The 14,261-nt window shown below is 39.2% G+C and overlaps 1 protein-coding gene across 2 annotated transcripts in view; it reads right to left on the minus strand.

Annotated features, from left to right (window-relative positions):
* LOC128741608 (actin-binding protein WASF3) overlaps positions 1–14,261 on the minus strand; it is a 63,225-nt gene that overhangs the window by 15,330 nt on the left and 33,634 nt on the right. For both annotated transcript variants that reach the window (XM_053837548.1, XM_053837547.1), the window contains exon 3: positions 1–579. In XM_053837548.1, the coding sequence (XP_053693523.1) occupies positions 1–381 (381 nt within the window). In that variant the 5' untranslated portion in view covers positions 382–579. The remainder of the gene's footprint in view (positions 580–14,261) is intronic.

Raw genomic sequence — 14,261 nt, forward strand, 5'->3', positions numbered from 1 at the left:
CTGATAGACCTCCAGCATAGCTGTCGGCATTGTTTGTCTGGAAAAAATTTGCTGATCGAAAACGGTCGCACTTTTAAACGCCTTCTTGAGTTGAATATCCTGAAGGGAAACTTCCTCCACCGTACTATCAAGCTGGGTCACTTTGATTGCCAACCTATCGATTCGCGCCTGAAGCGAATTAGCCCGCTCGGCCAGATTGCCTGCATCCCGCGTCAGTTCTCCAAACAGATCCTCTCCATGTTTGGACAGTGATGACAACTGTCGAACGATGTTAGTGAGGGTGGTGTTAGTTACCGTTTCAAGTTCAGCCGGAAGTTCCTCCCTCACATACACGGACCGAGCCACGTATACCGGCTGGATGAGCCGCTTCGGCAGTGGCATTTTCGTGTCTCGTTGCTACTGCCTACGATGCTACTGATATAGCTGCTCTGTTACTCCTAGGTAAATGTTATCCGCCAGTTCTGTTGCACGACGCCTAATCACAGCAGCTGCTAGGCCCCGTGGCAGGTGGGTTTTCTCTTCCCTGTACTGCCAGCCACTTGCTTAGTTCATTTGCCGAGGAAGACACATTTTTCCGACCTGTGAATTTGCAAAAACGAAACAGAGAAAGGGAGAAGGGAAATTTAATTATTTTGCCCTGGGAAATAGAACAGTGAAAATTTTAGCTCAGGCAGTTGACATGCTCTATGCAGGCTTAATAGAGTGGAATGTAAAATTGAATTACGGAACCGCACTGGGTTTCGCTTTTCTGTTTCCTCCCGTAACAATCGAAAGGCGTTAACAATTAGACAATTAAAACTAGCTAAAGTTGAAACAGAAAAAAGCGTGACATATTATACATGTTTCCGAATGCGGAATTAGGACTTCAATCATGGGTTTAATCTAGTTTTCACCAAACAGGCCTCGTTCGACTAACTGCCGGCCAGACTACACACGCCAGATCTACGGTTAGTGTGTGAGGAAGTAGGTGATTATGTTAATTGAAAATTTCCCTCCCGGCTAAATCGTAGCGCGCAGAACGGGTTGTGAGTTTCATCAAAGTTATCAAACGAGATACTTTTCGCATGGGAATGTCAATGATTTTGCTGATGTTGCAAGCCAGCTTCATTATTAGCGCTAAACCGCTAATGGCGTCACCGCCACTTTAATCGATACCAGATACAATCATGCAGATGTTAAATGATTCTCAGAATTTTTGTACAGTTTGTCGTGTCACGAGATGCAAAGCAAAAAAAATCCGTTGCGAAATGGAATGATTAAATTTTGTGTACTATGGAAACAAGATGATTCCAGGAAAACTGTATTGATTGGAATGATTCCAGGAACGCGACTTGTTAATTTTGTCAAACGCGTCGCACGATTTAAAATTAAAAATCGTAAAATAATTTCGAAATGTACTTTTTTGTTGAAAATTATCCTACCACCTTTTTCAAACTATCACACAGCAAATTACACAATTTAAAGTATACGTTTCATGGTCAATCACTTATTTGTTTGATGATTCACCAAATTCGTATAAATGTTTCACCGAAAAAAAACGCACGGATGCAAGTAGTGATAGATTCGTTGAATCCAAATGCTGTGCGGTGCGATTCAGGTTGCAGTAATCCAACGGAACGAAGAGACCGCTGAGGAGCACGAAAGCCAAGCAAGAATATTTGTTGAGTCGATTTCTCCATTCATTCCTTAGTAACAAATAGAGCTGTACAATTTTTCTGCGTCGTTCTAAAGTAAATCTGTTCTGCAATCGTACCATTCTCAATGTCCAGGTTACTAGGAAAGAGTCTAGATCAGGCACGCATTTTTTAATAGTGGCCTCACCAAGGAACAATACAGAACCTTGAAACAGTATGGATCCTTAAAATCCCGACCAATCTTTGTTATTAAACCAAATAGACTTATGTGACAATGAGAGATTCTCTTCGCGCCTCCTCTCTTCCGCTTTTCATGGCTACATAAATGCACAGAAAAGAAAATTTTCAAAACCGATTCATGCAAAGCTGATGTGAACAGATGAGAGAGGAGACACGAAGAAAATCTCTCATTATCACATACGTCTGTTTGAAGAATTACCCGAGAATTGACGAAAATGTGAAGCAGCTTGTGTAAATTACAGCATTCTTCAATCGATCGAACAGCGAGATATAGTTTCAAATCGTCTGTGTATATCAACTCACATCCATTACCCAAAAGCAGCAACGTCATTAAAGTATAACGAGAATAGCAATGGGCTCATACTGCTGCCTTGTGGTACACCTGATAATTTACAAATAGATCGGAGGAAAGACATGAATAGAGCTGTACGTGTAGTGTTCGATCACTTAAATAAGAATATAACTATTCAAAAAACGTTTGCGATGCGCCAAGTCGAGAAAGTTTACGTTCGATGATCTATACGGTCAAACGCGGCCTTCGAATCCGTGTAAATTACGTCAACTTGAGCCTTCTGCTCTATATGCGAGATGCAAGTCGATGTGAAATCTAGAAGATTTTTGTATGGGCGAGACCGACAGTTCTCACAATTATATCAAACAGATTACACGATGCAGATAGGCTAGTTATGCTATTATAATTTCTTATATTTGCCCGTCACCAGTTCTGAAACCTGGAAATATATAAGTCTTCACGCCGAGGCAGATAACGCTGCGGCAATCGTATAAAGCTTCTGGCACACTCGTTAAATTCACAGCTTCCAGTAGAGCTGCGGGCTCCAAATTAGTTCGAGACAAACTTTTTCGAGAAGCGGACGGACTAATACACAATAGTGATTTGAAACAATGTTGAATCTCGTCCAATTTTGGTCCCAAACAAAACCCCAATTGGCGGACTGCACTTGAAATTATCATTACACGGTGACGGCCAAACACCATTTCCTGGTCAAGAGTAACACCAAGATCGTTAACATAATCAAACCTTTACAATACCTGACCGTCAACTATAACCGTTTTACTATAAAAGTAAAATATGATCGGCGATTTAATACGGTGGAAATTACCCATTATTTCATAAGTCAAGTAGTTCAGTTTACACCAATTCACAAAAGTGTGTAAAAGGTGTCCGAAGACTACTACAATCCTCCATGCGAATCGTTAAGTACATTTTAAGATCGTCTGGCAGCCCCAAGAACAGAGGCAACGTCGTTGAAGAATAAAATAAACAAAAGTGGTCCCAAGTTACTGCGTTGAGGTACACCAGATTTATCTATTACGATAGCTTAGACCCAAGTATATTTATTTAATTTTTTTATTGTTGTGTTATTTTTGTAGTATTTCTTGTCCCTTTATTGGAGAAATTTTGTTCATCAGGCTTTGTCTTAGGACGGCAAGCCAACTAAGTAAGCAAGTAGTAAGTAAGTACACTGAAGTCGCATTTAACGCGGTTTATTTTTTACGCGAATCTTGGAATTTACGCGGTTTTTTACGCGATTTTGATTTACGCGGCACGTATCCTTCGCGTAAAAATCGACTTGGGTGTAGTATCTTTAAAAGTTATTTACGAGTTATTTTTATATGATTAAGGGGACATAAACGACTAAAATTTTTGAAAACAATAATTATTTTTGTATTTTAGATTTGGATTGTGCATATTTTGATAATAATTGTGCTTATTTAGATAATAATTTTGTAAGGATCCGATCACGGGAAGTGGCCGAAAAACGATCATACACATAAGCATTCCAGTGCAGCGTAGAACAACCTCGATGGAATAAAACGCCGCTCCTACAAAACCACGATTTTCAAAGTTTATGTACCTTTTTCTCAGAAACTACATAACGTACAAAAAAAAACTGTTTGTTCCAATACGTTGTGTAGTTTTTGAGGAAAAGGTACATAAAGTTCTAAATTTTGTTCTATGATAGTTGGTTCACGAGCTATAGTTTTTTTAACTAAATAAGCGATGTCCGAGATAATTAAAAACTTTTAATTGTAGTTTGAAGTTAAAATTGATGATCTTGAACTTTTTAAATATTGTTTACGCATGTGAGTCTGGAAACAGGGTCCATGTGTAAAATTTTATCTTATATATAAAAATGGATTTCTGTCTGTCTGTCTGTCGGGATGTTCCTTATAGAATCAAAAACTACTGAACCAATCGGCGTGAAAATTTGCATGTAGTGGTTTTTGGGGCCAGGAAAGGTTTTAGTGATGGTTAGAGACCCCTTCCCCACTAAGACGGGGGGCTTCCATACAAATGAAACATAAATTTCTGCATAACTCGAGAACTATCAAGCAAATAAAACAAAATTTGGCATGTGAAAGTTTTCGAGGGCAAGAATATTTTCTATGGTGAATTAGGACCTCTCCCTACTTTCCTACTTTAAGAGGGGGGGGGGGGGGGGCTCCTATACAAACGAAATACAAATTTCCTTATAACTCGAGAACTAATCAAACAAATGAAACCAAATTTGGCATGTAGGTGTTTTTGGAGGCAAGAATATTTTCTATGGTGAATTAGGAGGGGGGCTCCTATACAAATGATAATACAAATTTCCTCATAACTCGAGAATCAATCAATCAAATGGAACCAAATTTGACATGTAAGTGGTTTTGGAGGCAAGATTTTTTCTATGGTGAATTGAGACCCCTCTCCTCTTTAGAAAGCGAGTTATGACCCATCTGCCCTTTAAGAGTGTGGGCTTCCATACAAATGAAATGCAAATTTCCTCTTATCTCGAGAACTAATCAAGCAAATGGAACCAAATTTGGCATGTGGGAGTTTTAGATGGCAACAATTTTTTCTATTGTGAATTACGACCCCTCCACCTTTTAAGAGGGGGGACTCCCATACAAATGAAATACAAATTTTTTTACAACTTGAGTACTATTTGGCATGTGGGGCTTTTAAGGGACAGAAATTTTTTCTATGATGAGTTAAGACCCATCCCCTGTTTAGGAGGGGGGGCTCCAATACAAATGAAATTCAAATTTCCTTATAACTTGAGAACTAATCAAGCAAATGGAACCAAATTTGGCATGCGGAAATTTTGGAGTCTTGAATTTATTTTATTATAGTTAGAGACCTCTCACCCCTGTGGCAGGGGGATATGGACTCTCATACAAATAAAACAGAAATTTTTGCGAAACTCAAAAACTAAACTCGAGAAATTCGAGACTCTTCCATAAAACATTAGTCAATAACAAGACCACAAAAACTATCTATGGTAACACTAGATCATTCAGGACGAGACGGCCGCGAGTGTTGCCGGCGACCCGCCGTCGGAAGCGCCGCCCACTGGGGGGAGGCAACTCCCCGCAGAAATCACTACTGTCTAGGTTCATTTGTTTTCCTAGGTCTACCTGGGTTTCCTGGAACGAGCGACAGCAAGTAAGGAGAGGATCGCGAAATGGTACTTTCCACAACAAATTTTTCCGTGAAATGGTACATTCCGCTTAAGGTTTTTCGCAAAATGATATTCGGCGAAATGTTGTACAATCATGGCGAATATTCCTATCCGCTTTCTGGCTATGCAATGAGGGGACAGGGGAGTTGTTTTCTACTTTACTGTGAGGAAAAAATTGCAAATTTGTATATTTAAAATTTGTATATTAACACTAGACGACCCGGCGCGCGTTGCTACGCCATTCTAAAAAGGGGGCACATGCATAATCCTGAAGATTTGATTAATTGTAATCTTGCAGCCAAGAGCTTTCTTTTTGACAACCCAAGATATTGCTAAATCATGCCGCAAATTTATAATCAAACGCATCAGCATTTGTGACTCGAGCAGCAAGTCCAACGTAACGATTTGCGATTACCAACCCTTAAAATGGTAATGTTGGCAAAATCAAAATCGTAAAATATCAGTGCAGTTCGATTGAAATCAGTTGAAAACTGGTCAGAAACCATAAACTTAGTGTAATCTCAACATTATTTTCTTCATATTTTCATTTCAACAATGTATTTTCTCTTCAATTTTGTTTTTAAAATAAGTATTATATTATCTTACTTTTATTTAATATGACCCATTATCTAGGCTTCACCGATTTATTCTTAAAAATTTTGTTCCAAATTTCTCTTATATTTTAGTATGGACGGCAACACTCACGAGTTCGATTATTTTTTTAATATTACATTGTTTAATTTGTATGAGAGCCCTCCCCCCTTCCAGAGGGGAGAGGAATCTCAATACGCCATAGAAAAAAAATTTGCCTCCAGTAACCACCAAATAATTAATAATTGCTTGATTAATAGTCGAGTTATAAGGAAATATGTGTTTTATTTGTAGGGAAGCCCCCCTCTTAGAAGAAGGTTTCTCAATCTACCATAGAAAAAAAATTCTACCTCCAAAAACACAAACTTCACATGCCACATTTGGTTCCATTTACTTGATTAGTTCCCGAGTTATAAAGAAATTTGTGTTTCATTTCCCTCCCTTCTAGAGGGGGAGGGGTCTCAAACAACCAAAAAAAACCCTGTCTCTAGAAACCCCCACATGCCAAATTTGGTTCCATTTGCTTGATGAATAGTCAAGTTATGAAGAAATTTTGGTTTTATTTGTATGGGAGCCCCCCTCTTAGAGGAAGGAGGGTTCTCATTCTACCATAGAAAAAAATCCTGTCTCTAGAAACCCCCACATGCCAAATTTGGTTCCATTTGCTTGATTGATAGTCAAGTTATGAAGAAATTTTGGTTTTATTTGTATGGGAGCCCCCCCTCTTAGAGGAATGAGGGTTCTCCATCTACCATAAAAAAAATATCTGCCTCCGAAAACCTTAACATGCCAAATTTGGTTCCATTTGCTTGATTAGTTCCCGAGTTATGAAGAAATTTGTGTTCTATTTGTATGGGAGCCCCCCCTTCTAGAGGGAGGAAGGGTCTCAAACCATGCTAACAACATTCCTCACATCAAACGCAATGTGTATGCCAAGTTTCATCAAAATCTGTCGAGCGGTTTGTGAGTCTATACCGGACACACGAACAGCATTTCATTTTTATATATATATAATATTAACATAAGTAGCAAATCAGCGTATCTGGCATTTTATACTGCACGTTGTTGTATATTAGCTTTTTGACTGCATAGGTGTTATAAATTGGTATCCAAAATTGTATTCAAATTCTTCGTGTCGGTAATTAGCTGTAAATTAGCATTGTCAGCACTATAAGAAGGTTATCAGTAAAGTAGCTGTATATTTTGCCAAAATAACATTTAACTAGCGTTTAAGGCGACCTAAATGCTTATTGGCCCACATTTGAATAGCATTTGAGATGCTTATTGGTTACCTGGGATGCTTTCATAGTTACGTAACTGCCAAAATGAATCATCTAAGGTTGAACTCCTCAGAAACTTGCAAAACTTGCAAAACTCGAGATTCTGAGAAAGATCATCCGAGATTCATGATTTATGTATAACACAGGTTAATTTGTGGCAATACGAAGTTTGTCGGGTCAGCTAGTAATATTATAAAATCCTTCAATGCCAACCTGTACGACAATATTGAAAAGTCTTAAATTGCACTAGTGAAAAACTATCATTTAAAGAAAGATAGGGCCTCATCCTTTATATATGCCACCAAACTTTAAACAAAAGTTGGAGCATACGTTCCATCCTAGGCACAGCAGTGTCAATAAGTATATAATTTTGCGTTATATTGGAAATGTGATGAAGAAAGTATACTCACCAGACCCAGAAAAAAAAAACTAGGTAAAGTACCTCGCAGCGAAGTGTTGACTTCATGGAAAATTAAAATAATAACAAATGTCATTTGCAATGACCGGACACCATTATCACCGCGCGGTTGCGCTGATCGGAAACTTTCCATTAGGTACTGCAACATAATTGAATTCGTTTTTTTTTGCGGTTAGACTGCATTCGCTGCTGGCACGTGAAATGATTGACTGAAGTCTTTCCTGGTACGTTTCTGTTCACGTCATCTGAATCTGTTCCTGATACTTTATTTGATGGTAATTTGCGAATTAGATGTGTAAACATTAGTACCCAACTGTTTATTTAATTTGAAACAATAAGAAAAGCCGCTAGTGATGGTTTTTAGAAGTACCCCCAGCCAACAACAAGCTATTGATATCACCAGTCTGCGGAAAATTACGAAAAGCCGTTGCGTTGTGTGTTACTTTCGGTAGTAATCGCTCTTGGTGCTGTGGCATTTTCATTGGCGCTTCCTTCTCAGATGAAACACAAACAAAACGTAAGCTGATCGTTAAACATGGTGGCTTGGTCGTTTTATTCCTATCTACTCATACTCCACTCACAACGGACATGGTAATTTGAGCGATTGGTGGATAAGGTATGTGCACAGAGCAAAACTAAATTTGAACAGTATCGTATTTCACACTAATTATAGACATTTTTTTCACTTTACTCACATGATTGCATAGAAAAGTGTTTTTATATTTTTTCAATGCTACACAATTTGACGTATGATTGCCAATGCATTAGGGTACGACTTTTTTACATGAAAACATACAGCTAGCGTAATAAAGCATTAATCTATTTTCAGATCCCAAACAAGACTGAATGCAAAGTGAAAGGCGAATAATGCTAATGATGAATTATTAACAGTCTACTCTGCTGTAATAAGCCATACGCTTATATTATGGATGTGCTGCACCTAACTGCAGCAAGTCCCTTCCCTGCAGGGTGTGTCCACAGCAGCAGCTCACATCATCATCTTGACTGACTTTCAGCCAAGCTACGAACGAATCATCTCTTCAAATATTGGTTGAATAAACGGTTTGTTAAATACTAGATCGCAACCAGGTGTCAATTGAGGACCGAAGCTTTTATTGAAAATAGCACAAAACCTTTCCGCGAGATCAGTTTAAGCATTTATACAGTATCAAAACTACTTTTTATATGGAATCATTACAGATAGAAGCAAGATTAGGAAATAGGAAACGACTATAGTTATTTTTTTTTATAATTAAGTGTAATTGATGGCTTCAGACATAACCACGGGCACGGATGTATGAACGACCGTTACGTACACCATTTGTTTGCTCGCTGTGTTTTCAATTTTTTTTTCATTTCAGTAAAAAATGACCAGAATCCGCACATCCCAACAGGTTGAAGATGAGTTATTTTGCTTGAACCTAGACAAATTTGATGTTCTGCAAGTAAACCATTCTGGAAAAGTGCACGAAGATTTCTTCCTTTCAATCGGTGGTACGATATGGTCGCTATAATTATAACGCAAAAACAAATGCCGAAGCAGATACAAAGGACGGCATCCCTGCTGAACTTTTGAAAGTCGGAAACGAACCTGTATTGTGCAATCTGTGAAGTTATACTAAGTGTATGAACTCAGGAAGACCTATTCACCATCTAGTTGGAATGTTTTATGTACCCTATACATAAATAGGGCCTAAAGGAAAAGGCAAACAAGCTAGTCGAACAAGCTAGTCGTCGTAGCGCTAGCCCCGCATTTGTGCTGTATTCGAACAGCTGGCTGCGAAGTCAGGGGAATAAAAATCAGAAGGTCCGTGTTCTGAAAGCGGAACGTTAGTCATCGACTCGAATGCAGCATTTGTCGGTGCATAACTCTCCATGACTCTGCATACCAAATGTTCTTCCGGATCATCTTTCATGAACTGAGGCTGTTACGGGAAACTTTTGTTGGCGAGTAGACGGTTTTCGAGACGGACGCTCTACGTCGGAGCAAATGTTCACTTTGTGACAGATCCTCAATAAACTCAGAGGATTCATCATGCATGCTCCCCATTTGCTCATCGACTTCAAGGCGGCGTATGATTAAGTTAAGCGAAATCAATTGTGGAGGATCATGCTTGAATATGGTTGATGCATGCCATCCCTGGATTCAAACTCAAGTGTCAAGACAACGAATCAGATATCGGAATCCTTTGTGACGTTAGATGGGTTAAATGGGATTGGTGACAGGCTATCGCATCTGCGAAGACTATACTTAACAGAGAACCCGGAAGAAGTCGGTGACTTCGAACGTTGGAAGTGTGTCGTGGACGACAACATTCGGGCAGCAAATATGGAAAATACTGGACTAGCTGGGTAGCTGAGTGTCTAGATATTTTGCAATCATTAATTTAGTGAGATCTGTTAGAACAATGATCAGAACCTCGAGGCTAACTGGGAGGTGAAAATGGTATTCAATGTAAAATTCTAACTCAAAATATCCATTTCTTTGGATGTGTTTAGGAAACGTTTTGGAGGTTCATGTAGTTGGAGAAAATGTGGAAAAGTACATTTGGAGGAAAAAACTTTCCAAAGAATTGAACCTGTTCAAAAATGCTTGTGTATCTTACATTCATGCGAGATCCACTTTGTGGCAATTAAAAATTACCGAACCGCAATTATGTTAAAATCCGTAATTACTCCAGGAAGCAAGCAGACTGTTCTACAAATCTTTTTATACCTACGGGCACACGGTATTAATTACATTACGTAAACATAGCCCTCAGTCAGGTCTAGCCCGCACTGCTTACCCTCGTTTCTTTGCCAATTGAGTAGACCAACCAACCACGCGGTCCGATAGACAAGCAGCAAATTCAATCCAGATTTGATGACGGTCAGTCCACCCATTCCACAGAAACACATACACACCCCGGTCTGGTAACCAGTTGACTGAACACCACCGACGGTTCCGCTTTGATTGCATGTGCATCGTTCTGCATCGGGAAATTACCAACTACCGTTCAGCAAGGTACTGTCGCTATGTTTCTTACTGCGTGAAATGATGTAGAATCTGACTTGGAAAATCATAGATAAAATGAGATTCACCTTACTAAAATTCCACTTAAAATGTTTATATTTTCAACTTTTCCATCGGTTTCCAGTTATTTCTTGGAACGGGAATTAACTGTTGCACCTGCTAGGTGGATTGAAATGAAATTTTCAACAGTGTCCACACAAGCATTTGTGACCTTGGTTGTAGCCTCTCCGTCAAGTGAAGCACCTGTCTACTGCTGGGCTGGGGCAGCTAAAACATGTAAACCTTTGCGGAAGTCCTGGTCTGCCTAATAAGTTTCCGAAAGTGTTTCGGCTAGTCTAGAGTATATCCGATTCGTTGGGAACACACACCTGTTGGTCCGTCTGTTTGCCGCTGGCTGGCTGGCAGGCTGCTTGCTTCAGTAAGTAGCAGTCGCTTAATTTACAGATTAGTGTTTCTATTGGGCGTTGTTAGCTTTTTTTCACGCTGACGCTTTCTTCGAACCTTTTGGTTTACTTGCCCAAGTGTCTAGTTATAGTGTGATTACTGTTGGATGCTTGAGAGATCGTTCCCCTCCATTTAGTCGTTTGGGGGGATGCTGTCCATTACGTTCAATTTCTTTCGCATATTTTCCCTTAAGATTAGACCTAATGAAGTCTTCACATTGTTCGGTTCCGCGCACTGAGATTCAAGTTTTTTTTTTCGTTACTGTGTTGTGCCGGTTGAGATCTTCATCTTAGCAGCACCCCGCCATTCGCTCAAGTGCACTTTCATAATTCCGTTCGTTTCGAAAACGGGAAGAAGCGAATATCTGGATACCGTATCACGATGACGCCACAGTGCAGAGCCTGGGCGGTGGCGGTGAAGTATTTTCAGCCTCATTTTTGACGTGAACAAGAGATGAATTGAGGCAAGAAGTTCCTGCCATATGGTAATTAAAATCCACCATCCACGCTGTGACAAAGACAACAATGGCTGTGTTGGTAGTAGCAGAAAAAATAAACTTACGAAGCGATGTTGTAGATATAAGTATACGTAGCTGACATTTCTCAAAACGGGTTATACACATAACACCTTACGGTATACTATGAGAGAAAAAATACAATTCAAATCCTATATTGGTAGAATAAATTGTCCTGGTACAACTTTTCATGAATCATAAATTAAAGAGAAAAAAAGCGTAAACTTCGAGTCGCATAACAAATTGTTTTATAATTTCATAAACATTTATGTAGCTGCTGTTAAAATTTGACACGTTTTATAATACTTTACTTCAAATTATTCTATAATTATTTTTTTATTCACAAAACAATCAAAAGGTAAATAAACTAGAATAAGGTATCCCGGGATAATTGGGACGGAGGAAGTGGATACGGAGCATGTATCGCGGGCAAACCTAATTTTCTTCAACTGAATCTTTATAGAAATGAAAGATACAACTTCAACGATAGATTATGTATAATTGGCATTCCAAACACTAAAATTTAACTTTAAATTTGAAATACATTTGCAATTTGCGCACCTTTCTATAAATGAAGTCGCAGGCGTTCATAAAACTACATATTTTCTGTTAGTAGGTAACCGTATTTTGTGTATTAATAAGTTAGACACGAAAAATAGTTGTACGATTCACATTTGCACCCCTATAGGAGTCGAAATAAAGGGGAAGTTTCAGACCACCCGTCTGTTGGGGAAACTACCATTATAAAAATACTGATTTTTGTAACTATTAGATTGGTCCCTATGACATGTTAAACGTATCGTTTAGGGTGTTCAATTAGTATCTGAAAACTGCATGGATTCATACATCACGCATAGCACACTAGATCACCGCATGCGACGGACCACTTGTTCTGACGCGTATGGAAAACAGCAACGAAACAGACTTCTCGTGTCTCTCCAGGACGTTTCATAAAACGATTGCAGCATCAAGATGTATTCTCCGGAAGAACTCGCAGACATTTTCATTCATCTTTCTCATCATCATTTATGCTGTGGCGTCGCTAATTGTTAAGCAACGCCATCCCAGCAGGAGTACGGTTGTAGATCGACTGTCAACTACCTAATGCAAGTGTGTAAACACGAATCCAGAAGTGTTCGTTGTTATACAATAATTTTACCTCAGGAACTTTTACGACAACGCAGTGCCATTTCCAAGAAGGAATGTTATTTTCAACGAGGCTTAGACGAGAGTAGCATCAGCAAGTGGCGTTAGCGATTGACCGTGAAATTTTGCGAATTGTGGGAAATGGTTCCAAGACAAGCGGAAGTAAAGTTGTTGAACACCTCCATGTCAAACTGGAAGGTGTGGAGCGTGCTGAACCCGGTAAAAATGAATCCTTTTTACACTACAACCTCAAGGGCTACTGCCTGCGTATAAACCTACGTGGTTTGAGGTTTGCAAGATCATGGAAGCAAGAATGGAGGCAAACTCTCAATTAAAAAAACAGTGTTTTTGCACTTATTGTTTCTCATACGTGTCCGTCGCACGCGGTGATCTAGTGTGCTATGCATGGTGTATGAATTCGTGCAGTATTCAGACTCAACACGATACGTTTAAAATTGAATTGTAACGAAACTAAGAGATATCCGTTTCACGCCAAAGGACGAATTAAAGAATGATAAAAAAGCACAGCCTAGGTGCTACATTCCGTTACCGAAACTTGACCTACTGTTTTTATATGACAGACTTCGCAGGCAGCTCTTAGAGTACAGGACAATTGCAGGGCCAGTCGCTATGACCCTATTGAGTCTGAAAGCCTCTTCCAGTCGAGAAATTCCTCGAGGAATACTTCTTAGAAAGATTTTTTCTTTTGAGAAGTTACTAAATTTCATGGTCTAAGAGCGATTTTCAGTTCAAAATTTTCACAGCTTTAGAATAAATCAACAGAATTGAGCTAGCTAGCATACTCACTAGTGCCAATTTAAGGTAAACAGAACCGGAAACTAAAAATGTTTGAGGGGTCAATCCCGGCGTAGTGGTTAGCATTCACGCCTCTCACGCCGAGGGCCCGAGTTCAAATCCCAACCCCGCAGAAGTCACGAATGACCCAAGCTGTTAAAGTGACTATGACCATGCTCCATCCCGCCGCAAATTATGGATCTCGGTAGTAGCATGTTCGATGAACCTGAAAATACTGAGAACCGGAGCAGAGGGTCCAAAGCCCCCAAAGGAGGATGGTTTTAATAGCTGTTTTCCATGGCTAAAAGTAAAAATCAGAGGGGTTGTGTACAAGACACGACCGCATATATAGGTGACGCAGGGCTACGTAAGTCTCTTTGTAGTGATAGTAGCATGTATTCATGCTTGTAATCATTCGATTCTTCATGTATACATGCTATATGCAACATATATACATGCTACATGCGTTGTATGTAACATTTATCAAAGTAGTAACATTGCATACGTTCAATTCCCAAAAGATTGTGCATTTGAAAACAATTTAATAAAATCAAGAACACAAACTATTGCTTTCCTGCTACCTTACTGAAATTAAAGATTGTTTTTATTACCCATGATTCCCCACGTTGAAGGGATTTTACCAATTCAATCCTCTTTTATCAACAGCACATCTTTTCAATACACTTCTAATGAAACGGTAAGCATGCGTATTCACGGTA

The sequence above is a fragment of the Sabethes cyaneus genome, chromosome 3, assembly GCF_943734655.1.
Source record: "Sabethes cyaneus chromosome 3, idSabCyanKW18_F2, whole genome shotgun sequence".
NCBI lineage: Eukaryota > Metazoa > Arthropoda > Insecta > Diptera > Culicidae > Sabethes > Sabethes cyaneus.